Source organism: Strix uralensis, chromosome 21 (genome assembly GCF_047716275.1).
Source record: "Strix uralensis isolate ZFMK-TIS-50842 chromosome 21, bStrUra1, whole genome shotgun sequence".
NCBI classification, from domain to species: Eukaryota; Metazoa; Chordata; class Aves; order Strigiformes; family Strigidae; genus Strix; species Strix uralensis.
Genome location: NC_133992.1, coordinates 6,187,072 through 6,212,282, shown reverse-complemented (window position 1 = coordinate 6,212,282; position 25,211 = coordinate 6,187,072). Strand labels below are relative to the sequence as shown.

The following is a 25,211-nucleotide window of genomic DNA, read 5'->3' as shown; positions in this document are numbered from 1 at the left end:
TCTAATTCCTGGTGTATTAATACAGTATTTCAAAGAAAAAGTTACAGCTTCTTTTATGCAGAGCTTTAGCCCTAAAAAAAAAAAATCAGTTGTCTCTCATCTAATCTGATCAGGAAGAGATGCTGTACCCCGTATTTGGCCAAACCATCCAAGCATGGAAAGTTTGCGTCACTTCGACATACAGCTTCCACAAGAACACGGAGAGAAGGTGGAGAAGCAGCAGCTCAGACCTAGCTGTTACTCTGTGCGCTGCAGTACATTTCTCCTGCCCTGGTGTTGACAGCTGGATGATACAACTGAACAGGGAGCCCCAAACAGTAGCACCATCCTAAGGAAACGTGATGCTCTGTCAACTGTGGAAGCTGATAGGGAGTCACAGCACAAGCCACAGTCACTGCTGTACGAACCCCGGCTCCCACTGTTCCAAATCAAAAGTCTAAACCACAGTCTGCGCAAGATATATGATTCAGGGGAAGACAGCAGCAAGATTAGCATAGCTGCTTCCTCCATCCCATTCTCAAAGGGGAACAAGAGCTGATGGCAAAGGAGAAAAAAAGCGTGGGATAGAGCAGGAACCTTTCTTCAGAAAAAAAAGGAAGGAAAAAAACAACCTAACTTTCCTCCCTCTTTTCTTCCTTCTTAAGAATTTCCTTAATGCAAGTGTTTCTCCAGCCCTTGCTGTAGATGGTCCTTTGTCTCTTCCAGCCAAGGGCTATGCTGCTTGGTGAGTATTCACTGATAAGGAAAAAACAGTGAATTTTTATCTCTCAGAGATAAACAGGACAGGAGAAAGTCACAGAGGGAGCTGCAATCCATCACTGTGACAAAACTGGAGGACAGAGACACAGCATGACCACAGCAACAGAACCAACATGGCACAAGAGTGGCCCAGACCCAAATCCCTCTTCCTCCACCACAGCACTAACTTCCCTGAGAAGACCAGCACTGGAGGACAGTGTGGGAGAACTCATATGGCGTGCTGAGGTCAGAAGCTCTTCTCAGGAAGCAGACTCCCAGTATATAGAGGAAGGATCCCTTAACAAAAGGATGTTTTCAGATGTAACCTTTCAGAATAGTTTCCTCAGTTTTCCAGCCAGCTGATGGTGTGTTTCTTCCAGCTTGGTGAAAGAGTTTCCGCTTTATCAGTCCTTCCTGTTGGCTTCCGCTCTCTAACCCCTGACACTGAAGTGACATTAACGTCAAACCAAAAGGTGCGCGAGTCGGTGGAAACTCTGTGTCGAGCACAAACAGCTCCATCACCCTCAGTCCCTGCTGAAGGGGGATCAGGTAAAAAGGGCATTCACAAGTTGCATCTTCCTCTACATCTGCTGCCATGATTGGAGGGGTTTTCAGCTGAATGAGTATAGGACTTGTTGTTTAGAACGGGAAGAGTTGCATGGACATACACTGCAGAGTTCTGCTAGAAATGTTAGAAATGCCAAGTCAGCCAGTTCTGCCACGAGGACCTGACTGGAACAAGCCTGGTCCACAGGGAAAGACTGCAAGGCTTACTCACCCTGTCTGCTGTGACATCCCTTGTTTCTGAGCTGCCAAAATGCTCGGGTCATTTTTTGTTGAATTCTAGGAGAATGTGTCTTCTTCACAGAAGACTAAGCAAGATACCAGCCCTAGAGATGGTAAGTACTTCAGCTTTGGCCTCCAATTCTGGGCTAGAGCAACTAGGTCTCTTTCAAAATGTCACTAAACACAACTGGAGACTGAAAAAGAGGGAAGTAGGTTAGAACACGGCCTGAATAAGAGTCGAGGTTAACTCCACCATAGAGACATGCCTTCAGGCTTCCTTTAATTCTGCATTTCCAAATACTGTGGGAAGCTTGAGGATGGACACTGAGGGAGGACAGGCTGATGCATTTACTTTGTCTCAGAGGCATGTTTCTTCCTCCAGCTGTGCTGCTCTTCCTGGACAGGCAGCTCTGCAGAACAGAGGAATAACCTCCCCAGAGTGTGAATTTAGTGAAAGAGAAACTGATGGCCCTAGAGACCAGGTCCTAATTAGCAACAAAAAAGGAACGGTGTGGACTGTTGCCCTCCTCTATCACGTAGCACAACAGTACATAGGAGCGAGCGCAGTTCACCCTTCAAAGCCAGTTGTCTCCATGGTCTCAGGAAGGATATTGATTAGAAAGAATTCTTACAAGGTTGTGTGTGACCTGAACATCTGTTTATTAGAAACCAGCAGCAGTGACTCATTTTCAAACAAACATGGTTTCAGGCTCTGCGCGAGCTCAACTTCCAAGCCAACATTGTCTCTTGATCCAGCACAAAGAGAAGGGGGTGGCCCATTGTCTCTCCCATAGCACAGGCAAGAAAGCAGGGGGGAACAAACCAAAACTAACATCCCTGCTGATCAGTTTGTTTTCTGCCTCAACGCCTCTTGTGCTTTGGAAGGCAGAGATTTCTGCTGTAGGTTTTTCCCTGCGCTCGCGAGGCAGTGAGGTGCCTACCCCAGCCACAGCTGGCTGCTGCACTCTGGAGAACAGAACTGGAGCCTGTGTTTCTTTATTAGTGAGATGTTGCCAGAAGCCAGAGAGTTCCCATCTGACTCAGAACTTCCCCAAAGTTTGAGGACATGCAGATCATCTTCCCAACCCCCTTCTCAATTCCACATCCAGTGCAGCCTGGATCCTGTCCCAGCAAGTTGATTTTTTCGGGAAATTACTTAACTCAGGCTTAAACTAAGAACTAATGACCGTCCCTCCAGATTGCTTCACAGAGCAGTCACTGGTTTCTAGTGGGTGTAAAGCACTAACAGAAGACATGACCACCATCACTCTGCCACATTTGCCTTTTCTGTGCTCTTACCTTTGAGTATGTTTTTCCGCCCTTCAGCTCCTATAACAGGAGACAAAACAAACAGGAAAAGCAGCTATTATATGTGCTGGGGAAACAGGGGGAAAGACATTACTCAGTCCTGGAATTTGCTCTCAGGATTTCACAGACCTCTGTCTCTCAAGGGTTACCACCACCCTGGTTGCTCCCACCCTCCATCAAGCACCCTTGCTGGAGAGAGAGGCTCCGTTTGAGTTACATCCTGGTCCAAACAATCCTTCCTTCCCACCACTGCCCATGCAATTCTTCCTGCTGCCAAAAAAAGGCAGCTAGTAACCAACACCAGTACACTGGTGGTAGAAGCTAGATGCTCACCTTACGGACAGATACTCGGCAGATGCAGGGGTCCAGGAGTCCTGTGGCTGGGTTGGCACTCATTTTGCACACAAAAGTGAACTTCTTTTTCCAGCGGACACAGTTTTCCTGAACTTCCTCTCTAAGAATGCAAAAAAAAAAAAGTCTTCAAATAAAGGTACAAAGCCAAACCAATCCTGAATATTAAGCATCTTTTTTAATAACTGGCAGCCTGGCCTGTAAAGATCCTCTACAACACAGCCTGGTCTGCAACACCTGAAACTGCACCACACAAAAGTGTTATGTTAGCATTAAGCTTTTCACCAGCCAATACAGGAAAAAGCCACCTAGGTTACAGGGAAGACTAATCATCTCATCAACAGAATTTGCCTTTAAAACTCTCACAAGCCCTCTGACATTTCTTGCTTAGCTGGTTTAGCTCGTTCATTGTCCGGCCTGGACAGAGCCAACCTTCGAATTGGGCTGAAGGTTCAACAAACTTATCTTCCTACGATGTGCCTGTTCTGGACGGCCTCTGTACAGCAAACGTGCTGTGTGTCCTGGACGGCTTGTCCTTCCCAGGCAGCCATCCTGCCTCTTATACTGGCACTAAGCCAGTTAGGACAGCCAGCTCGAAGGAGGACAAAAATGCACGTGGAAGTGCTCCTGGGTGCACACAGACAGGACCATGCCAAGCAAATACTGTGCTTCAAACCATGCGGGGGTTTCAGACAGTAAAGCAGTCCCAGCCAGGGAGGAGGTGGTTTTCCTTGCACAGTCTCTCACCAGCCTCTCCTGATCTCCAGGGTAAGTGGAAAAGTGCATGGCTCCAGCATAGCCTGAGCTGCAGCAGGAAGAGAAGCAGCCTTCCCCAGCACAGGAATCGCTTCAGGGACAGCTCTGGCTTCTGCAGAGCCCTCAGGGGAAGCTGGAGTTCACCCTTCAAAGGAGGCCAGTTCAAAGGAGCCTGGAAACGAGGTGTGTGGGTCCTTCCACGGGGCTCTGGTTCCCCACTGATCCCCTGCAGGACCTGATCTGTTTATGGCTCAGAGCTTGGCCCTCAGCCAATTAAGTTCCCAAAGTAATGAGGGCAGGGCAGAGGGACGGGAAGGCACTTTTGACAGCTATGAGCTAGCAAGTTTGCATCTTGGTCTTATCTCTCCTCTGAGCACAGGACAAAGGGGCAAGGGCACCCAATAAAGTGTTTGCTTTAGCAGGGAAAGGGAGGCTTCCCACCCTCTGACCCGGGCACAGCGTGAGCCAAAGAGGTTGGTGGCAAAGGGGAGAACGATCAGTCTTGGTATTGCCTCAACTCTCCTCCTGGGAAAGAAGAGGCAAAAGCCATCGCAGCCCTTCTGCAACCGTGAGGTGAGCCCAGCAGGACAGATACCAGGGACTGGATCCTGACCCAGGAGGTCCCTGCAGTCCTCTGAGCTACTCTGTGGGACCTGAATGTGCTGGCCAAGGCAAACACAGAGAACAGAAAAGGAGAAGCTGACAAGTAACTGAGACCTGTAATCCTCTGTAATGCACATAAGGGCTGATCATCTCTGTTTAAAATGTGGGAAAACAGAAGGCAGCAATTCCTTCAAGGCAGTGAACTTAAACTCCTTCCAGACAGAACTAAAGCTAGCTATTGAAGTCATTGAAAAGTGAGACATCTAAGTGCCGAAAGTACCTTTGAATCTGGGATTAATTCAAGATGAGATCTGGTTCTCATTGCTCCACTCAACTCACTCCAGCTCCTTCAGACAGGAGAAGAAACACTTCCAGAGGGATTAAAAAGGCTTTGCCTATATAATAAAATATTCACCAAGCCAGCTAAATTAGGCATGTTAAATTTCAGATGTGAGGTGTCTTAAACTTGATAGTGGGTATCTCAAATGGCCTAAAGGAAGGAACACTCAGATACAGATGAAAAAAAGAATCCAACAGTACAGAAAAATGCTTGTAAACATATGTGCTTCAGAAATGCAAGGAAGGTACATGGGATGCACAAAACATCAAATATTTTAGCAGCATTAGCTGTCTTTAAAAAGGAACCGCTATTTTCTAGAGAGCGAGGCAAAGCTAATTCTGCCAACAACAGCAGAGCTTCAAGCTGAATCCTGGAAGGCAGCTACAAGTGAATGATCTTCAGATGAGACAGGTACAACAGCACACTGCTGCAAACCTCGTTCACAAATGCCCCTCAGAGCTCCAACTCCTGTCACAAGCGAATATTTAAGTGACCAAGCTCCAGCTCCTGAATGCCCATTGCACGCGCCTGGCTCCCCGCAGCTGCTTCGTCAGTAGGATGGGCAAGAACTGCTCTAGCATGCGAGTTTCCTTACTCATGAGTTCTTGCTCATATTACAATGCAGTTATGATTAAGCATCTGTTAGATACTGCTAAGTCCAATGAAGGCTAATTACTTCAAAACGTGGCAAAAACTACTGATTAGTAATAAAGAGCTCCTTCACAGCTAACAGACATTCTGCTTCTTATTAAGCTTTCCAAAACTGCTGTAGATACCATACGGCACAAGGAATTAGGAACAGGATTTGGGGGGGTTATGTTACCCACAGCACTGCGAACACGAACCCGAGCTGCAGGTGCACGCATAGCTTGGGCTTTTTATATCTTCAGAATAGTCTGCACAGGGCGGAAAGGAGGTTACAAGATAAAATTCAGAGCTGCTTTCCAGTCACAAGTTTCACAATCATTCAACAATGACTTTCAACTTTCTTTTTTACCTTAAAGAGTGGCTTTTAAGGGTGGGGGCTGGGTCTGTATCCTTAAACAAGCAACAGCACTATTGTTTCAAGCTAAACTAAAAAATTAGTTCCACATTTCCAGAAGATGGCATGTGGGGAAGCAATGGGCTTTGTCTATCCACCTCACACCAAGCTATCGTTAGGCTGGTAATTAGAGAACACTAAAATAGGAAAAAAAGTGGACTCAGATGAGGAGCAGTTTTGTATTTAGCTCTAGAATATTCTCTGATGTACAATTAGGAACCATCACACAGAAACCAAAACCACACAAGAAGCATGGTGAGGGCTGCACCAAGAGAGGCGTTTCCTTCCATCCTAATCACAGGGCATCTAAAAGCAAAGCAGAAACTAACAGCTTAGAACTAGAAGTGTCTAATTTTAAGTTTTACTCTGTATTTGGAGAGCCAGAAATAGATCAGACCAATGCCTGGTACGAGGTGCCAATTCAATGGGTCTTCAGAAGTTTTATTTTAAAAAAAGCCGCCTGTACCATTTTGTAGAAAGACTCCCAGAAGGTTGAATCCCTGCCAAGCTAAGCTTTGCCCTCTTCTGACTCGAGATTTATTCAAAGCTGTGTAATTACTCTTCCAGACCTAAATATACCTCCTCGGAATAAATTGACGCAACCCTGCAGCAGCTTTTGTGAAAAGTGGAGTTCCAGAAAGAGCTTCTTGGGGGTCTTTCAACCCTGGAGCTGTTCATCTACCTCCAGCTCCTTGACCAGCCAGAAGAGACAGTTTACTGCATCCCCCAGCCACCATCCTACCCTTTGAGATAAGATTTACCAGAAAAAGAGCAATTAGAAGATGTTTCACCATAGCGTGGTATGAATCCAAGTAAGGGAAACGATGCTCAGCAGCAGCCCACTAGTTTACCTACTTTTACAGAAGCAGCAGCGTGTTTGGTGAAGCCACTAAGCCTCTTCGGGTTCAGATCTCACGCAGAGCCTTACTGCAGCTCTGGAGACAGGCAGAGGAACACGCAACAAACAGATTTTAGAGAAGAGATGTTTACCAACTGTGAGTTTAGTGCCACGGACAGAGTAGCACTGTTACAGACAGCCACAAAGCTCACTCTGAATGCAAGTTAGCTAAAGCAAACACTTCTACAAAAAGGCCATGTATACGACCAATGCTATCTCGGGCTACTGTGGGCCTCTCTCCCACATGAAAACCTAGCTAATGAAACACCAGAACAGAGATTAAAACTTCTATTTATGGACTCAAAGCTGAGTTATGCCCAACTGGGTATCATGCTTCAAACACACAACGTGCTGAAACAGTTTTGCCTTACTGAAACATTTAGAAGAGCAGATGTTTCACTCTTACTTTATGGCAGTAGTCACATGTAAGACAATTAAAAGTACGAAACATCATAAAAAGGCCACAGGCTTATTGGGAGGGCAATGACAACAAAAAATAGCTTTCTAACGCCACACATTTCAGTACAGCAGTGTGTCTCAGTCTGATGTTTCATGCACGGTAGCAGATGTGGGAAAACCTCAGGCTAAATGAGACAGTATATAGATAAGCACACACAAAGAGCTTCTTATTCAGATTTCCTCCTCCTCATCTACACAAAGGGGGAGGGCAAGCTTCCCTATTTCTGATGCCCAATCCACATGCTCACTGTCCCCCCTCTCGGAGATGTGGATCTGTGTCAGACCCTTCAAGCAGAACTAATCCTCCTGCCTGCTCGCAGCAGACTGTACTCTCCATCCTCCTCACTGGTTCGCCGCTGCACGCAGGAGCACAACATCACTGAAGCAGCATCTCAATCTGGTAAGGCACAAGAAAGGTAACACCATTTTAAAGAGGCCAAGGAGCCAAGTCCTGGCTCAGATTCATTTAAGTGCAATGGATTGAAAAGCAGCCCTTGAAGGGGCCCCGACACACTGCAACAGTGGGTCTTTTGGGGAGGAAGGTAACACAACCTCAGCGATGCAGGTACAATCCCCTCAGTCAGAGGGAGGAAAAGAAAAAAAAAAAAATCAAGTTATTTCAGCAGATTGCAACTGAAAGGCATCTTCTATAGCACTTCTTTACACAGCTCTGCTTTCAGCTGCAGAGACTGACCATTAAAGACAGCCTCATCTATTCCCCAGCACTTCCAAAGGCTGAATTAGAGCAGGATCACTGACACTCCCTTAGCTTGGCAAAGTCTGGAACAATCCTTCATTATGTTCCAGAGAAGATAGTTACTATTTTAACTAGGTTATCTAGTGCAAAGCTGTAGGAGAGACCTTTGGTAAAGGCAACAAAAAAGTTCCTGAAAAACCTGTTTCAAAACTGACTTTCTAAGATGCCCAGGTCAGTAACCAATACTCAAGCACTGTGCTCACAGCACACCAAAATTTATACCATCCTACAGACACAGCAGGTCCTGCTACAGAGGGCCTAATCACTGCCTATAAAGCATAGAAAATACAAAGGTGGGTGAACATATGTATATAAAATAGAAAGTGAGCCTTCATGTAGCCATTAGCTGGTTTAGATATATGACCCAGAACCTGTAGGTATCCCCAAATAATGGGCTTAGGACAGGGCACTTCACTGCAGCACACGTATTATTAAAGAAAACTGCAGCTCCGAGGCTTTGCCATCCAGATGCCTGGCAAGGAAAAGGAGAGAAACTAACAGTGAACAAGATGCACCACTGGCAAACAACAGCATGGGAATGTATCGCATTAGTAAAAGCTTAGGGCTGCCATCCTTTTTATCTTGTCAAGCTCATGCAGGCCAAATGCAGGTAGAAAGCAGAAGCAAACACGATGCAGCAACAGATGCTGGGAAACTCAGTGGAAATGTGTCCCAAGAACGAAAGGTGACACACCATATTCCTTGGGGAACACCATACAGGATAATAAACACACACCTGGATACATGAACTTGCATGGAAATCCAAGTCAGTTTAACCTGGATGCATGCAAGTGCTTTACAGCAAGTTATTTACACGGCGGGGTTTTGCCTTCCCTGAGCAGAAGGAACAGAAAGGGCTGCAAGTAGCTCTCAACAATAAAGTTACTCTGTTTTAACTGGGCTTACATCACTGACCAGAACAACTGCCAACCCAAAGAGCTGGACATCTCCCCCACTGCAAACAACCCTGTATTCTCCAGCTGACAAGTGTTGGTTGTTGTGTAGTAGACATTAGCAGTTATGATGGAAAAATGGCTCGGAGACAGATGATGCAGACTGTGTCACTAAGAGAACTAAGCAAGCCTTTGTCATTTCAAACAAGTCTTACTTGGATGTTTCACTGAAAGTGTTTTAAACAAGAGTTCAGCAGTAAGGTCATCACATCTACCGACTACTCGCAAAATTAACTTCTGAATTCCCAGCAAACCCATTCCAATGGCCCATGGTGGAGAAGGACACCTACCCACCCCTCCCTCTTGGCATCAGCTTACACCTAGTGATTTAGTTCTTCATTCACACCAGAGGGGAAGATACGTGTGGGCTCTCTAAATGCCAAATTTGAAAACCAATGCTTTTAGAATGAAGTGTTCATGCAACCCAGCATTTTTTGGGGGGAACAGGCGAGCTCCAACACTTGTAGAGAGCTTCACCATACTTGCTCAGTTCTGCCTCACACCAGGACATGGACATACATCCACTCCTGCTGATCGCTGGCACTTGGAGAGGTGGGGAAAGAGTGAACGGGGAAGGAAGAGTAGGGAAAAGTCAGCTCAGGAGACTAGATTCCACTTACGCAGCTAACAGCACAGCCTGCATAATGCCTATTTGACTGGAAAAGGGACAAATACAGGAAAAAGAATTAACAGCAACTGTAGAGGAAAGAAAAAAGCTAATGGAAGAAACTTCAGCTGCAGCTGAGAAACCAAGGTAAGGAACAGTCAAGACCGTTTCACTGGGGGACAGGGGACGACGACAGCACCAAGTATGTGAAAGGCAGGCGAGGAAAGAACTGGAGCAAACCCAACAAGGCAAGCATGAAATAAAAACAGGATACAAAGAATGATTTAGAAGTCCTCCTTAGGAATAAGCTGGTATCTAGCAGGCAAGTGATTGACTTTTTATGGTTTTTAACCTTATTTCCAGAAGAAGCCTATTTCCGTAGAAGCACAGCTTTTGAACTGCGTATTACAGTGCCCTCCAAGGCAGTGATCAATCTTGATAAAGGTCCACCAGTACAAGCCAGGGAGTGATAATACCTACTGGAGAATGGGGGTGGCAATCAATCACCAGTAGAAAACCCTCCAGCATCAGCATTCCTAGTTGTGTGTTAACAGCTTCTTTGAAAGGCAGTAATTCAGTTATGTCTGGACTCCGGTCCTGTGCATCCAGACATGTGTCTTGTCTAAGCGACAGACATGAAATCCTGCACCTCATGCAGACTGTCCCACAGACAAGAGTCTTCCAGTGCAGTCCATCTCATGCACTCCAGATCACTGCCCTGGGTAGCCACATTCTCCACTACATCCAAGGTTTCTAAAACTTAGCATTGGGGCTTATTTTAGAAAAAAAAAATATTTCCAACCATTCCTTATAGCTAAATCTTAAAACCTTTAAGCTCCTCCTAACATGAACTATGTTAAAAATACTATGTGAAACAATGGAAATTTATTTAAAAATAGCAAAAAAGTGACCGAGTGCTACAGCAGAAGTTGCATAACAAAATAAAAATTGTGCTAAATGGAGAAAGAAAGTCGCAGAATAATGACCCTTTAAAAACTTAAGCTATAGAACAAGTCAGATGAGTTTTGGAAGGGTAAGTAAGGGTGGAGCAGGGAGAAGGCAAGGGGAAATAATTCTAAGAGGCTCAGCTGCAAAGCAACAAGGGACATGTACATGGCACTTTACAGACAGGACATGCTCAGCAGAGCCAGTCTGCTTTGAGGGATTTATAATTTACATTCTGTCATCTCGAAGCAGAGAAGAAAACCAGACATCAGAAAACAAGGACAAGAAGGGACTGTAACAGTAAATGCTGTGCAATACATCTACTGTTACACACTGTACTGAAGACAGACCAACCCGAAGTAGCTCATATCCAAGGACTTCTTGCCACATCTACAGAGCACAAGCTCTTTTTGGTCAGAGGCCAGGGATGTGTGCCAGGAGCAAAAACATCACAAGCAAAGAACCACCAAACTCTTAAGTGTAAAGAAAGGACTAACTGGATAGATGACTCAGTTACTAAAACACAAGTCTGCAATAATGTGCGTATTGAACACTGAAAGACGCATTTGCTTTTTTTGAACTCTGATCATGCACTGAGTCACCACACCAACTCCTACCTCTATTGTTCTGATAGACTACGTTGGAGCGCGATTAGCCAAGAACAAACCATGTGCCAGGCTGCCAAGCCCACCACCAGTGCTCTTACAAGCAAATTCACAAGTATTTCAGTTACAGAACAAACAAAAACAGGTCTGGAGTGCAGATTTCACTTAAGTCTGCCCAGGTTAGCCACCAGCTACTACACTCAGGTTGCTGTACAATGGTGCTGCATTCTCCAGCCTCTTGCTCCCATGGTTGCTCTGTGCTGCAGAAGACTGGGCTACCTTGCAGTTCACACCCAGCACACTCTGAAGAACTTGCCTAACTCTGGGCATAAATACCTTTCAGATCTGATTTTCCACAACGATGACCACTGAACAATCAAATGTGCTCTATGCATAAAACAGGCATGGGCGTAACTTAACTAAGAAGGGCTCCTGAACTCTTACCTACGCCTCCAGCCAAGTCAGCTGGAGTTACAGGGGATGAGCAAACAAACTGAGAGCCCCCCATGTTACTGGGGGATGGAAGGCACAGAGGGAGGGGGTGTTCAGGCTCATTAGTAAGTCAACTGCACAGTAAAAACCACAAAAGTTGAGAGGAAAATAAAATCCTGACTCTCTCAGGGCCCTTTTGCCCTTCGGACAAGTCACAATTCAGATTTCCCCTGGAGCTCTAACAGATAGAGGAGCTAAAGCTTCAGAAGGTCCCAAATGCTTCAGAAAAATCTAAGGTTTGTTCTGTACAGATGCTTACAAGATTAAGGTAGATTAACCCACCATATTTCAGAGTCAATACACATTTCTGTATCACACTGTTGCTTAGAAAGCCTTTTCACTTCTGGCAGATCACAGATGTAAAATGAAGATTCACTGATTATCTGTTGCTGATATATTTATAAACTTTCTTCATCCTGTAAGTGTTAGCTGTCATTCTGAGAGATTCCAGATTTGCCTTTTGCTGACTAAATTTAAACTCCTAGAGAAGAAAGACAGCAATGTAAACTCCAGCAAGGAGAACTCTGATAATACCCCTACCACACAGGGTACAAGACACAGCTACAACTCCATGATGCAAGAAAGCTGTGTTTGTAAACAAAATGCTCTTATAAAGAAAAAAGAAAGCTACCTTTCAAAACAAAAAAAAATCCACACATGCCCCCCAAGATGAGAAAAATCAAGACATGGGTCAATTCAACACTCCAGGGCTTTGCTAGGATAGTAAATCCGGAAAATGAAAACCCTGAAGAGAATCAACACAACTAGGAGTAACTTCCCTAACACAAGTGATGTACACAGAGACAAATCTTTTTGCCTCTAAGGCAGATTTATGGCACATGAAGACATACAGATGCCAGAATAGTTAAGTGCCATTTTTTTGCCAATATCAACCCTGTTTCAACCTGGAGCGTTTGCCAATATAGCTGTACCAGAGAAGTCTTTATAGTGCAAATTAACCTGCACATGAAGCCAAGTTCATTTCTGGAATAATTTCATTAATACCATGTGATGTAACATCATTGCAATTTGGCTCGAGTACGCTGAAGAGCCCTTCAGTAAATAAGCTGCCTGAAGTCAACCCCAGTGCTAAAGGTAGTTTTAGTTACCCAAGAGGTAACACCCTACCATGCTCAGACATGTTCCCCTATGAGTCACTTCTATACGGTATGTATTTAGTCAAAACCAATACAATAGTCCAGGAGAAAGCCCTTTATATGCTAATAGCAGCTTTTTCATTCCACGATGAATACAGGTGCTTTATGATGGTTCCTGTATAAAGGCACCATTCAGCTGTACAAACCAGGTCACTGGTTTTAAGGACAAGGTACAAACACATTGTCCCTGAACCTCCATCCCCTCTGTCAATATCTATCACTGTTACGGTTTATCAGCAAAAAGGCTACTCAGCAGAAAAGGTTTGCAAATTAGAAGAGGCTGCTGAGTAAAGCCTGCAGCCCCCTGACTCGTCACCATACTGGTGGTGATGGGCTGGGATTTCCAGACCCTGCCGGTCCCAACTCTCCCTTCCCTTCTGCCCCGACTCCGGAGCATGTCAGGGCCAGGGTTATACCAGAGCGCCAGAGTCAGCAAGAGAGGAGAGGAGAGAAAGGGGTCTGAGACAGAGCAGTTAGAGCTGCTTTGGCTCCTCTGGAGCCACAGCTCCAGATAAATGCAATTCTCTAAGACCAGTATCTCATGATGTAACTTGTCCTAATCAGCAAAAGGTAATTTCATAAATTACATCTTGGTTAAAAGCAGAATACGGGAGAGCTCTGCATTTTGCGACAGCAGCCAGTGCTGGTTAAGCCCCTGGGAGATGTTAGCAGAGGCTCCCACTGCTCCGCTGCCAGGAGAGGGTTTCTGAGGATCAGAGAGTTTTTACCTCCTCTGTGGCTGTCACTACCAGCTGTATTTAGACACATTCCCTTGATTGTCCCCTACTGAGAGCAAATGACCCTGGAGATGTCTTCCCTCCAGAACTGATGCATACACAACACGCAGATTTGTTTTGAACGAACAGACATACTTGCATGGAAAGCAGAAAAAGCCATTGCTATAAACCTACGTCAGAAACGGACCTTGAAGAGAACAGTGGCCAGAGTATGATCAGCTACTCCCTGTACAGCAGAAAAAAGAATATTCAACAAAGCAGAAAGGCAGCAAATGTAAGAAACAGTTATAGGAAATACACTCCTCCACAACACAGTTTCCCTTGCGGCAAGGAGCACTGCAGGCTACTGAAGGCATAAGATGAGCAGCACTGCACTTGAAAGGAATTCAACATTTATGCAGATGCAATTGCCTGGTGCTACTGAAGTATGAGATAAACCGTAACAGGCCACTGACAGAAGCCAGGAGAAGAGCTTTCCTACAGAGGGGTTACTGCATAAATAATCTATAACAGAGGCAAGCAGACTACCTCTGAACAGCCCTTATTGCTTAGTCTGGAAACAGGACACTGCACTAGCTGGGGCTGACCTGGTACAGTAGGTCTTCGTCAAAGTGTGAATGCTCTTGCTCCGTTCCAGGGCAATGGAACATTAAAAGATTTGGAAAAATTGCTGAATTATAAATATCCTAGATTCCTCCCTCATATTCTGCGACACGCAGGCACAGCCTAGGTGATGATGGGAAGAACAGGAACTATCAAGAGAAACAGAGAAAGCACGATGAAAACACAGCCAAGCTGGCCACTCTCTCCCCAACCTATACACACATGAACAAAAATCCACTGAAAACCATGACACCCCACCCAACATCACATTTGCTGTTTCAACCATGGATAAAGACTGAAAGAATCTGATGCATGGCCAGGGAAAAATAATTCTAAGCCGGAGTTTTTCCAGACAAGCCTTTCTTTCCCCCCTCTCCTGACCATTTGCATTTTTATTTTGATGAGCAATATTATCCCATAAGGACTGGAAACAGAACTGACTGGACAGAGAACAAGGCAATCAGAAACCTTTGGTAGGGTTCACTCTGGCCTCCCCATTTTGTACTCCTCACACTCACAACTTGCATTGCAGGAGAAATGGAAACTCCAGCAGCAGGCAGGAGCACAGGTAGGCATGTGCTGACCAGTCTCCTGTGGCAGCTGGCTGAGGGAGTTGATCATTAACCCAATATCCATTAGTGAAACATCCTGCTGCAGTCATTTCATACAAAGTTTTATTCTGGAAGCAAAATGGAAGTATGCGACTCCCCCAAACTGAAACCCTGAGCCACATCCCTTTGACGAGGTTTCCCATTACAGGTTCTTTGATCTGCTTTTCCATTGCAAAGCCAGACTGGAGCATAATGTTTGGTAATTTCTGAAAGGCACTAAACAAACCTTAAATTTTGTTTTCTATATTTGGTACACTGAATGGCAAGAGAAGGGACTTGCCTCATTGAAGCAAACATGCAGTTCTAGGAAACTGCAATCCCAAAAGAAAGTTTTCTAGCTTTAGTTTATTTCAGAGAGCACATTTCAGGCTCGTTACCAACCACACGCAGAGGTGATGGTCTCTGTAGGTCTCTAAAGCTGCACTGCTAATTAGTGCTGCAGCTTTCTAGCCCTTCCAGGACAGTAAATCCATGTACTCTCTTCCTTCCTCCCATGTGCTTTCCCTTCCACCCTTGGTGCTTTCAGGCTGAACAGACAGGGTTCATTTCTTATTTAGAATGTAGCATACAGCAGTAAAAGTATTTTTAGCTTCAGTCCCATCTACTACTACAACACAGAACCTCCTTCAAGGTCTCATCTCACCAATGAAGTATGATAAATTCAGCCAAAGGAAGGGCATAATCCTGCCATCTTGCCAGCTCAGCTACTTTCTATCCACAGGGAAAGCATCCGTTATACAGACTGTATATGCTATTGCTTATCTAGAACATCCTGTCTCTTCCACACTTGCCTCCTCCCAATCCCCTCATCTCCATGTGCTTCCTCTTTGTTTTCTTCCTCAACCCCATAACCCCATCCATTTCCTCATCTCAGCCTTATCAATTGAGCTACACGGGAGACCCACGAGAAGCACGTGAAAATGACATCCATGAAGATCAGCAATTTTGAATCCTGCAGAACAATTCCCTTTCTTGCTCATCAGATTAAAAATACACCAAACAAGAGGGCTGTTCATCCAGTGAACACAGGCACAACTGTTTGTCTAGTGGGAAGTGCCTTTCAAATCCAAGCACTAAAATGAGATGCTGAGTTTCACTGTATGGTACCAGAGAGATCGTGATGCCGAGTCCAGAGTGACGATAGTGATGTGCATCGTGTCTCCCAGCATGTGCACAAAGGCATAATATGAATAAACTGCAAGAAAAAAAAGCAGCCTCTCATCCCGCAGGGTAAGCAAGCTGGTACTGGGGTGGGGTGACACATCCAGCCACCTGAAATAACACCTGAAATAATCACCTTTACAGCACTGATCACTGATACGAGGTCACAGGCCATGACAGAAGAAACAAGCAGATCCAAATGTTGATCCAGGGCACTCCTAAAGGCTCCTGTTTTACTACAGAATAATCCACAGCTACAAAATAATTCCCAACCCATTTCAGAGCAGGCTGTAAGCCCAGTGCAGAGCCAGCAGCCCACAGAGGATGCAGAACACATCCTGTTTGAAAAAGGGAGGCCATGTGCAGAGTGACATCCGTCTGTCCTTGCACGGATGAGACCGTACAGAGCCGAGCGCAGGTGGATGCTGCAAGAGCTCCCCATCCTGCTCCGGCAGGCTCGCGAGCATACAGACTTGCCCTGAAGTGAGGGAGGTTTCTGATCTGAGGGAGACGCTGGGTTCTTTCCTGAAACTCTACCAGTTGTAGCTTCCTGCAATAAAATAATAATAAGAAATAAATCTGTACCTACCTCATTTATCGAGAAACTGGTACCAGAACAACTTGCCATTGGCAACTTATGGCCTATTAAAATACCAACCACTGGCAGTGAGACCAGAGGCTCCCAAAGGCATGCCTGAATTCCTCAGAAATACAGCTACAAAGGTAGAGTCAACACCGATGGCAGCTCAAGAGCACAAAGAATAAGCAGTCTGAAAGCCATTTAGGTTTTCCCCTGTGTTTCAGAAATACCTCCTACCTTCCCTCGTCCTTGGCCAGACCTGATGGTATTGCCACCCTGCAAATCAAGTGGGCCACAGGGCCCCAGTCTCAGAGTAGAACATTAATTTCCAGTGAGCAGTTTTTTGAGCCAAGGGCTGCTTAAATCACACAGATAAGGCTGTTGCTAAGAGTCAGCTGTCAAAGAAACGCCAGTTCAGTATTGGCGATGAGGGGGAAGTTTGAAAGCCAGCTGTATCCGAACATATTTACTGATGCTGAACACACAGCCTATCAGTTACAGGGCTTTAGATTACAGCTTCTGGTCAACAAAGCAGCCCCTGCCTGAGCAACAGCAGGCAGAACAGGAGTCACAGCATTAACAGAGACTGTTCCTTACTCAGGAGGATACAGCCCCCGTGGCAGGAAAGTTTTCACATAATTCTGCCTGTCTTGTGACAGGCTCCAAGGTGGTGACTGGTGACAGGAAGAGGCAAGTCCAGCACAAAGCAAATCAACCGACCCCAAAGCCTCTGCAGTCGGACCCCGCAGGTGTAGCAGCCAGAGCCCAGACAAGGTGATAGAAATGCTCTGCAAACTCAAAGTGCAGCCTAAGATCGTTTGTGCCAGGGACCTTGCGGTGCTGTATCACTTCTGCACTTTTTCCAACACCCTCAATCGCCAGAGGTTAAACCTCATCCACTGCTTCTGCTTTCACGCCTTTCACCTACATTTAGCTACGCTGCTGGAATGAAACCCCTTTTCCTCATCTTTGCTGTCTAGTTTTTCTGTATTTGTTTCAGAATGTAGGCAGTGCAGTTACTGTGCCTTAGTATTATCTTGAACTAGGTTATGTTTTATTGCAAATCATTTCTCGAGGCCATATTCAAACGCCTCCTCCATTGACACCCCCACAGCCCACTCCTGAGGCTGCAGCCAGGAAAGAAGGATGTTAGCATGTGAAGCTGCTCTGGAGCATTAAAAGTCTCTCTCTTGATCTGTGTATTAGGAATATATTTATACATAGGGAAGGTCTACATTTTCAGACATGTTTGCAACAAAAGCACTTTTAATATATGTTATCACCACCACGTGCTCTAGCCGAGGACAGAGCCAAGCACATGTCGTCCTAAAATATGGAAGCGGCAGAACAGTTTAGAGCCACAACCAAGTTCCTTCCTCTACTACAGCCTGGCAATCCCACTCAAATCAAGAGGCAGAACTCAGCCAGCGATGCTCTCCTTTCACTACAGCTAGTTTTCTGACTCTAGGAGAAACTATTTGGTTACCTAACCTTTGTTTTGATGCAGACGGTGGTGAAGATTTAGATCTCAGCTGGGCTGAATCAGTCCTTTAGTCTCTGATTAACCAAACAGTTAACAATTTTCCAGTATGAACGAGCCAAACATGGTGAACTTGGTTACCCGAAGGATCCTGTATAACAGCAGGCACAGTGACTATTTATGTGAAGACAGTGAATTAGTTGATTTCCAACTCTCATCACTGAGACACGGCTGCATTTCAGAGGCAGTAGGACTTGCACCTCCCTTCACAAAGGTTTCTGAATCACCAGCTGTGTGTTAGCAGGGCAATGCTTCTCCCCTTTTATTTATGGCCTACAGAAATGAAAAAGTGGTATATACCACTAAGACATAGTGATGTTTTGCATCCCACCAGCTGAGGAAAGCAAGTAGCTTCAGGTCTGTACCTACGTAAGGATGACAAAGCCACGCTTACACAAAAGCCGACCTCAGTCCACCGGGAGCTATCGGTATGAGGTGCCTCCCCAAATATCAGCACTTCCTTTGGCTTTTTGGATGCAGCTTTACGCACACACAGAGAAAAAAAAAGCATGCAGTGCAGGAAGTGGCCTTTCACTCTTACTCAATTAAAAATTGCAAGGCTAAGAACATTCTCGGTTCAGGCTTACAGCACCAAAATACTTTGAGGCCAGACCACCCTAACAGGGTCAGCTCTTCCCAGATCAAGCCTGCATGCAAACAGCTGCTGGGCTGCAGGAGACAAACTGTGTTCTTTGGTTCAAACTGGCGCAGGAGGGCAAGGATCAGAAAACCAAGCTGAAATGCTGCATGTGCTTGGAAAAGCATAGTCCCAAAGGAAATAGAGTCTGAGGTGCCTTCAGAAGACAATGAGGAAGGTGGGAAATGCCCTCAGGGTTGCTCCACTCATGCAGTCTTTCCTGTAGAGTCAGCCAGGGGCTTTCAGAGTACAATCCTCTCCTTCAAATCCAGAAATACCAGAGTGAAACTGTTGGCACACTAACAGAACAACGTAGGATGAAGTGTCAGGAGTCTGTGGATAACACCTGGCTTTCCACTTCCTTCACATCATGCACCAGCAACTCTTGCTGCCAACACGCAGCCAGAAATCAATCAGCACCGAGGTAAAGAGCATCTGGCTGTCACTCAACATTAACTGACACTGTAAGCAGAGAGGGGGGGAAATTTAATCAAGTCTTCCTCTTCTATGATACCCAAAGATGTACATGTAGCTTTAGGCACTCCTTTGGACATCCAGGCTCCTGCCTGCGCCGATCCACAGATCCAAAACCTCCTGATGAGCTTATCGTATCATCTCTCTAGGAACAAAGATGCACACCCCCCCAAAAAAGCTTCAAACTGGTACAAAACGCAGCAGCCCATCTGCTTCACAAAACTGGTTGCCATGAATACATCCCTACTGCTCTGTGCCTGCTATTTTTAAAGATACTTGGGAGGCAACTGAATTCACTGGTGGTTGTGCTATTTAAGTATCTGGATTAATACTATTCAAGGAATATATCGGTACTTCTCTGGGGGGAAATACAGCACCTGCCTGGCCTACACCTGGTTCAGATGCATGTTCAGAAGACCAGCTTCTGTAATCCAATAGCACGGCGATAAACCCACAGACAATAGAGGCTTTTCACGCAGAGCATTGTAAACTGAAACGGGCGAGTCTTATTTTCAGAAGCCCTGCCAGCGCGTCAGGAGACTTTAAAAAGGAAAGGACAAGCAAAACGGTATTTACAGCTGCAACTTCAGTCACTAAAATACCCATGGTTTAATGCAAGGCCTGAGCACAGCAAGCGTGGAAAAACGGTACCTGCCTGCAAGAAAAAAAGGAAAAAAACGAACCAGAAAACCCAAGAGAGGCAGATCCCCAAAGCTGAATGTGCTGACAGGACCTGGACTTTTTCCAGAGTGCCTTGAATTCCTAAGAGTGTTAAGTCTTAATGCATTTCAGACAGGTTCCCCTCCAGCCCGGCTGCTTTGTCCCAGCCTGGGCAGAGGAGGTACCGGCAGCTCACAGCCCTGGAGGGGGGTCCGGGCCTGGGGTGTGCCCCACCAGCCCCACAGCACCAGGCTGCAGCAGGTACGTGCCACCCAGGCTGAAGTGGACTTGGGACCAGGACAGGCTGACCAGAGCTGGCAGTCCAGCCTCCCACTTCTGCTCTGCTCACAGGTCAAATTAACCCAGTGCCACCTAGCAACTCATTGAATATATCATATCCCTACCACTAGCCACAGACCTGCAAAAGCTGCCAAGTAAGTCTATTATAAATAACCTGAGAAATCCTTCTCTGGAGATTGTTATATTCTCAGACAACACTCTTCTTTCCACATCATAGGTCACTTAATCGAGAAAAAAGGAAACTGATTTAGCATGTCCTATGATGAGTTCCTATACCTACTTCTCCTCCCTGTTTACAGACTCTGAACGACATGAGACACCTTGTTCAGATCAGTTCCCTGAAAACTCACTGGCAGAAAGAGCCACTGGTCTGCTTGATCATAGCTGTGTACCTCCTGTTGCCACAGACCGCAGAAGCAGCCCAAATCGATTGCAGAGCAAACACCAGACTTTTTTACATAAGCAGCTCCCATAAGATGACCTGACAGACATTACAACCTCAAACGTGATCGTTTTTGGAAGTGGTTGATTTCGGAGAAACAATCACAGATCCTAAATAATGAACACACTTCTAACACATGGACACAGCATCTCCTTCCCTTTAATCCTTCCCCAGATCCAAAGAGTGTCAAAAAGGTCATGGAAATGACTAGAGGAGTGCAAAGCAGAGCCAAGGCATGATCTGGGAGCTTCTCCACATGGTAACTCTTCTCCCTTAATGTTCCTGGAAATTCATCCCTCCTGAAGTTTCTCTAACTGCAACAGGGGAAAATATTTGGAAAAGGTCAAATGACTCAATACCACCAAGACCCATAACTTTTCAAGCAGGAACAGGTTTCCATGTGCTTTCAGTTAGAGCACAGACAGGTTAGGGGAAAGGCGGCAAACCCAACAGCCTACTTCCCCTTTGCTCATTTATAAGCAATCAAGCCGGTTGAGAGTAACGTATGCGTTTGGTTTAAATTACAGATGATTTCGCTGCTGGAACACATCTGCAGCGCACCGTGCTGAGCGAACTGCTGAACCCCAGCCAGCTCAGAAAATAACCCAATGCAACCCAAACGGCTGGCAGCATCAGCAAACCCCAGCGACGGCTCCTAGAAGCTGCTTTCAGGGATGACAAGGAGAGGGAGAACGACATTTCTCAGCACAGGCTTTTCCTGAGACGCCCTCCAGTTCAACTCATTATGACTCCAGGAAGCAGAGGGGTTAATTTCTTTCCAAGTTCACATACTGTTTGAATTCCTTAGATAAGCTGCTTCCACCAAACCCAAGGATCTAGCCTCAGGGGAGAACACTGTAAGGAAAAGCTCTTTTGATAGATTTTCTTCAAAAGAGAAATTAATTCAAAGTCCATTTTTGGAGGTGTGCCACGCCTTCTATGGGCTTCAGATGAAGTTGTACCATGCCTCTGGAAGAAAAGCCAAGCTTTGAGCAATGCCCCACCACTTCTATTTGCAAGACAGAAATGTTTTACACTTGCCCAATAAAATCTCTCCTGAAATGAGAAAGCTCAGTGCACAGCACCACAAAGAGGAAAACCAGACCAAACCAGGCTTTAGCTCTGGGATAAAGCAGTTAACAGCTAGCACAAACTAATCCTGTACCTTTAAAACTGAGCAGTCACTCAGGAAAGCAAAAAAACAAGTTTTGAAAGCCACTGAAGGCTTCCTTCACATCTTGAGGCAGAAAGAAAGCAAGTCCGGGCTGTTATGGAATTCACGTTTGCATACTGCTGGTGATAATCTATGTGCATAGTTGGAAACAAAGCAAAGCAAGTTTTTAGTAGCAATTAGTAGCAGGAGTAGGGACAGACCCGCCTGAAGGAGTCAGAGAAATGCCCATACACGATGGCAGAACAACCTTGTAAGATGTGCAGCAGAATGATCCCAATATGACAGATCACATAAAAAGAAAATACTGCAGCTATAAACTTGGACACACAATGGCATCAGTTCAAGGAGGTAAACTGTGTCTTTAACACTGACAACTTTGACTCCAGGCAGCAGTTTTCCCTTGCACAGCAATTTGCAATGCAAAGCAAGCTACTTCCACTCTTACCAAGAACAGTAATTCAGAAGCAAAAGGGGAGAGCAAAGTTGGGAAGGGTTGATTTGCTTATATACAGTTTTCTACAGGGTTGAGTTTCAATTCAGGCATGAAAGCAATATAGCATAGGGTCTGAAATAGTGTGTGAGAACTTGGGCAAGGAGAGGCGGGGGGGGAAAAAAAAAAAAAAGAGGATTTAATCCACAAACCCCAGCCCCTTGCAAGGGAGTGATCTCCTGCTCCTTCCCCACATCTCTGAAAAACGCAACCCAGCTCTGATCAGCCACCACCACCCAGGTTCAGAGCTCTCCAGCTATGTTCTTCCTCCGCTCCAGAGAATGATGTGGCATGTGGGGCCCAACAACAGAACTATTAAAATCCCATCAAGGGGTAGGCAAGTGGTAGCCATATGCTAAACTGCTCAAGTGAAGAATAACCAGGGAAAAAAGCACAGCCAGGAAGTAAGTCCGCAAGCAGCTTCTTACCTGGTAGATAAGCTAGCAAAGTCTCCTCCATCTAGCAGCCTGATTTTGCAGAATAGAACCCCATTCACAAAGGGGACTGCAGTCAGCTCTTCTAGAGTGAAACTTGTCTGAAACTTGAATTTCTTCTTCTTCATCAAGAAAGCCATGGGCAAATTCAGCGTGGAAAGCCCAGGACTTCCAAACAAGACCAGGGAGGAGCGGCTCAAAACACACACAGACAAGCAGAGGAACGGCACTCGTTCCAGAAGCGCAAGCAGGGAGTAAATTCCAGTTCAGTTACAACGACGGCCCAGCTTCAAACGCACAATTCTCTTCTCTTTGGTGGTCGGATCTGGCTGTGGGATCATTGCCACGGCAGACTTCAGGTGAGGAGGAAGATGTCAGATCAAATCTCTGCAACATCTCCAAGGGAAAAGGGAAGGAGAGAAGTTGTTCTCAGCTCCAGACCAGCAGGAGCTGTCCCAGTTAGAGGCTGCAGTGCTTCGCCTTCAGCACAACCCCTCCAGAAAGCATCTCTTGTGGGAAGTCATCTTGAGTCTCTGAAGAAGCCTCAAGTCTGCAGGCAGCACATTCAGAGAGCTTCCAGTTTCTATCTCCTCCTCTTGTGCAACTCCTTGATACAGGTCTTCGGGTCAGCCTTTGGGAGGGAAATGAGTAAATTAGTCCCAGCCAGTCTTGGGCTCCTCCTCCTCCTCTAAAACCTGTTTGGATGGGTAATATTCAGCCCAGACTCATACCAGTCTTAAGAGGTATGGCCCCAATTAGCCTGGCCCCAACATCCTCTTTCCCCTTTTTGCCTAGAGCAACCTTCACTGTTGTCATCCCCCTTGTAATTTGTTTTGCAAAGCAGCTAATAAAAATCTGCTCTATTTTCAGCCATCATCTTCAGAAGCAGTTTACAGAGCAAGATCAGTCTAACATGTAGTCTAACAAGAGTAAGCAAAAGCTGCCTCAAGAAATGCAAAAATCTGTTTCTTTTCTGTATTTCCGACCAGCCCTAAGTGTTAGCACCTGTATCTTATAAATGGAGAAAGCAGCACTGAGGAGAGAAAAAAAGCAGTCTGCTCCAGATTACACAGCGTAACAACCGAATCAGGTCATCTGGCTGTCCAATAGCGAGGCCCACCGAGTATTCTGCCTTCCCCCAGCACCAGGCCCACACCGAGCCGTGCCCCACACAATTCAGTTTTGGGGCTGAAGTCAGTAATTTCATTATACGTTTAAGCAACAACTAAGCCAGGGAGGCAAGAGCTGATTAGCATCTAAAAGGGACGAGGTTATGAACACCGGGCAGTAAACAATCCTCACCAATACTCAGAATTAATGACTGCAAACCAACGCGGGCAAATCCAGGCGGCTCTGTCCGCTGTGCCTGGGCCCGGGCACCTCTGCAGAGGCACAGCTCTCCTGCGGTGGCCAGGAGCAGAGCGAGGGGGCAGATTGGTGACTGCTCCGCACCACCAGCCCCCTCTGCCCCTGCGCTGAGCTGTCGCTAGGTCTCAGCCTGCCTTCTGGCCCCCCGGACTGTGCACCAAGATGCAGACAGGTCTCAGCCCACCTCTGGGCCCCGTGGACCACACACCAGGCTGCAGCGAGGTCGCAGCCCTGGGCCATGCACTGAGCTGTGGTCAGGTCTCAGCTCTCTAAGCCATGCACTGAGCAGTGGCCAGGTCTCAGCCTGCCTCCCGGCCCTGTGAACCACGGAGTGGACTGCAGCCAGGTCTCAGCCCCTCTCCCAGCCCCAAGGGTCACGCACTGGACCGTGGCCGGGCCACAGCCCGGCTCTGGCCCCACGAACCGCGCTCCGAGCTGCAGCCAAGTCTCAGCCCCTCTCCCAGGCCGTGCACCGAGCTGCAGCCAGGTCTCAGCCCCCCTCCCGGCCCCTCAATCACGAGTTGACCTACGGGAGGTCTCAGCCCGCTTCCCGGCCCTCTGCACCGACCTGCGACCCGGTCTCGGCCCGGTCCCTGCCCGGCCCTGCTCGCACCTCCTGCCCTCTCCTCGCACGGCCGCCACAGCCACCGCTGCTCCCCGCCACAGCCGCCTCTGCTAGCGCTACGCCAACTGCGGCCGCTACGCCAACGCCGCAGGCAGCCACAAGGCAGAGCAACCCCACCACGGCGCTTCGGGAATACCGACCCGACACTACGTAACCCCCCGCCCGCCTCCCCGGAGAGGGGGAGGGGAGCACGAGAGCGGCGCCGCCCGATTGGGCAAGTAGCAAGGGGGCGGGCTTAGCGCAGCGAGACTTTGATTGGTTTCTTCGGCACGGGGCGGGGAAGAAAGCGTGGAGATTGGAGACGGAGGCTGTCGGTTTAAGCAAGGCCCGCCCCTCCTGGCTGAGGGTGTGGGCGGGAAACTGGGGGCTCTGCGGCGGCCCCGGTGTCACCTCCGCGGGGAGGGCGGCGGGAGCGCGGCCCAGCGTGGCTGCCCGGCCAGCCGTGTGGCTGCCGGGGAGGGTGGTCCCTCGGGCCTTCCCGCTCCCCCAGGATGTCCCAGAGCCCCTCCTCAGGCCGAGCAGCCCTGAGCTGGCACCAGAGTGTGTGGGGCTGAGGGGATGGCAGGCCTCTGCCCCTG

The 25,211-nt window shown here is 46.9% G+C and overlaps 1 protein-coding gene across 3 annotated transcripts in view; it reads right to left on the bottom strand.

Moving 5' to 3' along the window:
* EEIG1 (estrogen-induced osteoclastogenesis regulator 1) overlaps window positions 1–24,791 on the bottom strand; it is a 38,370-nt gene extending 13,579 nt beyond the window's left edge. Inside the window, exons 1-4 of one of the 3 annotated variants that reach the window (XM_074890847.1) lie at window positions 24,577–24,791; window positions 22,635–23,271; window positions 3,166–3,286; window positions 2,824–2,853 (exon numbers count right to left, since the gene is read on the bottom strand). In XM_074890847.1, coding sequence (XP_074746948.1) covers window positions 2,824–2,853; window positions 3,166–3,286; window positions 22,635–22,780 — 297 coding nt within the window. In that variant the 5' untranslated portion in view covers window positions 22,781–23,271; window positions 24,577–24,791. Of the gene's footprint in view, window positions 1–2,823; window positions 2,854–3,165; window positions 3,287–4,822; window positions 4,931–22,634; window positions 23,272–24,576 lie in introns of those variants that run through there. The other 2 variants (XM_074890848.1, XM_074890849.1) reach the window with 2 other exon arrangements.
* Window positions 24,792–25,211: the final 420 nt, after the last annotated feature.